This window comes from Propithecus coquereli, unplaced genomic scaffold (assembly GCF_000956105.1).
Source record: "Propithecus coquereli isolate 6110/MARCELLA unplaced genomic scaffold, Pcoq_1.0 Scaffold72, whole genome shotgun sequence".
Lineage (NCBI taxonomy): Eukaryota > Metazoa > Chordata > Mammalia > Primates > Indriidae > Propithecus > Propithecus coquereli.
Genome location: NW_012153285.1, coordinates 5902922 through 5906806, shown reverse-complemented (window position 1 = coordinate 5906806; position 3885 = coordinate 5902922). Strand labels below are relative to the sequence as shown.

The 3885-nt window shown below is 46.1% G+C and overlaps 1 protein-coding gene across 1 annotated transcript in view; it reads left to right on the top strand.

The window, feature by feature from the left end:
- Positions 1-2332: 2332 nt before the first annotated feature.
- The window catches only part of GNS (glucosamine (N-acetyl)-6-sulfatase), a 40729-nt gene continuing 39176 nt past the window's right edge, over positions 2333-3885 (top strand). Inside the window, exon 1 of the mRNA XM_012661566.1 lies at positions 2333-2735. Coding sequence (XP_012517020.1) covers positions 2490-2735 — 246 coding nt within the window. The 5' untranslated portion in view covers positions 2333-2489. The remainder of the gene's footprint in view (positions 2736-3885) is intronic.

Genomic DNA, 3885 nt, shown 5'->3' with positions numbered 1-3885 from the left:
TGCTATATACATTCACATCGGGAGTCTGTAATTTGTCACTTGTTTTATTGAAGTGTTCCAGATATCTTTTGAAACTGCAGTCAAAATGTGTTGAGTTTTACCGACTATTTAAATAAAGTTTTTACATTTCATTTGTGCTTGTGTTTCCCTTCTGAGTTGTCAAGAATATATTTTAGAGTTCTTAAAGTTATTTTTCACCTTCACAGTTCACTGGCTTCTTTTAGTTCTTTGAATGCACCACCTCAGGACCTTTGTATATGCTATACTCTGTGCCTAGGAGACATTCCACCATCCCACTACTCCATTAACAAATTATCTCCTAATCAAACTTCAGATTTTGCTGAAAGGTCATTTCCTCAAGGACCCTTAGCCTAGGCCAATCCTTCACCCCCTTAAATGCTCACTGTACCCTTTACTTCATAGCATGTCTATTCATAATCACATAGTTTTGTGACTACTAGATTATCCATTTCTCTATTAGACTGCAAATTCCATGAAAGAGGGACAGTGTCTCCTCAGCACTAGCATAGCATCTGGAACAAAGATGGCATCTAATTACACAATCTATGACCTCGCATAGTTTATAATCTAGCCTTGAACAACAAGAAGACACAATTTTACAATTTGAGGCATCACTGCAGATAGAACAGGTTATTTGTGTGTGTGTGCGTGTGTGTGCAAGGAAGTCTTCCTGGAAGTCTTGAAGCCTGATTACACAGGGTTAGTTATTCCACTGGCTCAAAAAATGAGCCAAAGGCTGTAACCCAGTATTCTGGCTGTCTGGGAACTGATTTGGCCATATTCTCAGCATAATTCTTTCTTGCAGAACTCTACTTCATTTTTTTAAAAGATTCTTTTTCCTTCTGTAGACTTACTTTTTTTTAAAAAATGTAATAATATTCTTTTGTGGTTCATAAGCGTGATGATTGGGTTTTCATGCTAATGTGTGAGATGTACCTCCCTCAAATCTCATTACTCAGCACATTAGCCATCGGATGTGGAAAAAAATGTAATATAATAAAGGCATTACTTCCTTTTGCATAAGTCCTATAGTTGCATACATGAGGTTTTAACAGTATTTCCATAATTATTTTTACCTTATAGTGCTTTCACGAGTTTTAAAAGATTTTTCCTGGCATACAGTCCAGCTTAGGCAAAATACTGTTACCAGCAAGGAGATACACTCTGTTGTACCACGTTGGGGATGACTAGACAGTTCACCTTGCTTGGGATATTTCTGTTTTTATAGACTTCAGCATGGGGGTAAAATACAGTTGTTCCAGAGTGACCACAGAAATATTTGGAACTCCTAATTTCATGGAATTTTTTCCCCTAAAGATTACTTAATAATGTGGTTGGATGACCATGTTGCAAGGTTTGTGTTCAATGTGCACATCCTCCAATATCTTCCCAGAGGGCTTTTAAAAAGTCACCAAGGAGGGTGGTGGCTCATGCCTGCAGTCCTAGCACTGTGGGAGGCCGAGGTGGGAGAATTGCTTGAGCTCAGAGGTTGGAAACCAGCCTAAGCAAGCGTGAGACCCCGTTTCTACTAAAAAAATAGAAAAAATTAGGCAGGTGTGGTGGCACCAGCCTCTAGTTCCAGCTACTGGGGAGGCCAAGGCAGGAGTATCACCTAGCTTGAGCCCAGGCTTTGAGGTTGCAGTGAGCTATGATGACGCCGACACGCGAGACTCTGTCTCAAAAAAAAAGAAAAAAAGGAAAAAAAAGTCACCAAGGAATATTAGGATAAAGCTGCCAGGATATCCTTAAATTGTTTGTTTGAAACCACGATGTCAGCTGAGGAAAGCAGAACATCATCAGGCTTTGGAGTTAAGGGGAGCTGACTCGAATCCAGCTCCAAATTTAATAGCTGGGCCACATGAGAATGTTAAGACCTACCTCACATCTCACAAGTTGTAGAGAAAACTAAAAACGATTAAACATAAGGGCCCTGACACTCTGGTTTCTCTTCAGACTGTATAAACATAAGAGCCCTGCATAAGTGCTCATTGATTCGGGGGTTAAATATTGTAGAAAACAAACTTTACCCATTAGCTGCTCTTAACATCTGGTAGGAACATTCCTCCTTTCTCTCTCTTAATCGGATAGTATGTGCCAAATGCCTCCTGCTTTTCATCTTCTCTTCCCCTCATTTTAATCTCTCCACCAAGCTCTCAGAAACAGGGCCTACCAGAACGCACCCCAGGCCTGCGCCAGGTCCCCGGAATTCTTCGACCCTTTTTGGCAAGTGCCCGGCGTTTCGCTCGCGGCTGCGCCAGTGGCCCCGCCCACGCCACCCGTCACGTGACCGCGCCGCGCGCTCCGCCCCCTGTCCCCGGCTCACGTGATCGCGCCTGGGGAGAAAACGCCTGACCCCAGCCCCCGGCCTTCACGGCACAGTCTTTTCCTGTGGCTTGTCGGCCTTTCAGCCACCAGCTACTTGCGCGTCCCTCCACCCCGCCCCGGGCCCCCCCGGAGCCCTGTCCGCCATGCGGCTCCTGCCTCTGGCCCCAGGTGGGCCTCGGCGGGGCAGGCCCCGCCACCTGCCCTTCTGCAGCCCAGCTCTGCTGCTGCTGCTGCTGCTGAGCGGCTGCCTGGGGGTCTCTCGGGTGGCGGCGGCCTCTCGCAGGCCCAATGTGGTGCTGCTTCTCACCGACGACCAGGACGAAGTGCTCGGCGGCATGGTAACTCCTCTCTTTCTGCCCCGCCCCTCCACCTCTCCTTTTGACTCCCCGGTTTCTTGCTCTCTTCTCCTGTCCCCACCCCTACTCCCCGAATTGGCTGCCTTGACCCTAGGTAGGTTTGGTTTTGCCCCTTGTGGCCGGTTACGCAGGTGTAAGGGACTGCAGGACTGTTTCTTCCTCTTAATTGATACACATGCACGCACCACACGAAGCTGATAGTCTGGACCCTACTGATGCGGAGTTCGCGTTCACATCTCAAGAGAAACATGTGGAGGCCGTTGGAGGATGGGTTGAACCAATGAGGAGCAGGTGCTGGCTAAGAGCAAGCGAGCCCTAATTGATTTTCTTTTGGATTAGTGGATCAGAGGACAAGTCCAGCCCCCTTTATGAGATACCTAGGCCACCTCTGCATTTGTGCCTCTGTACAATATCTGGGCCTGATATCTATAAAATAAGTGCCGAAATGAGCTAAATCCGGTAGGCAGGCTGTCGAACTGTTGAGGGTGCGTTTTGTTTTACTAGGCTCAAGAAATTCAATCAATCTAATTGAACACCTGGCTGTTGAATTAGATACTGTCAGCGTTTCATTTTATGTCTGATGGGTTGTTGTGATGAGACTCCATTCCTTCCCAGAACTAATTTGGTTTTTGTATTGTAGAATTCTGGAATTGATGACTTTTGGAAACATCTCTTCGACCCCTTCCTCACTGAGGCCCAAAAAGCCGCTTGCCCAAACAAGACACAGAAGTAGTTGAGGCAGAGTCAGGACAAAACCCTGATTAGCCCCCTGATCCTAGATCCAGCATTTTTCTCATCTTTTCAAAAACAAATTCTTCATTGCTTTCTTCCTTCCAGTTCTCTTTTTGCTTTCAGCTGAATTGCTGAGACTATGAAACACTCCAGACAAGAGGTTCCTCATTTTTCCTGTGTGGTAACTCCCTAGCTCAGTGTCCTTCAAACTGCTGGTCCCAACCCATGAATGAGTTGTGAAATCGGTTTAGTTAGTAGCTACCGTTTTTGCTTGGAATGTTTTGCAGCCCATGCTTTAGTGAAGAAAAGTGTATCCATCACACCACAATGATGTTTAAGTGAAATCAAGAAATAGATAAGGGCCGGGCGCGGTGGCTCACGCCTGTAATCGTAGCTCTCTGGGAGGCCGAGGTGGGCGGATTGTTTGAGCTCAGGAGTTTGAGACCAGCCT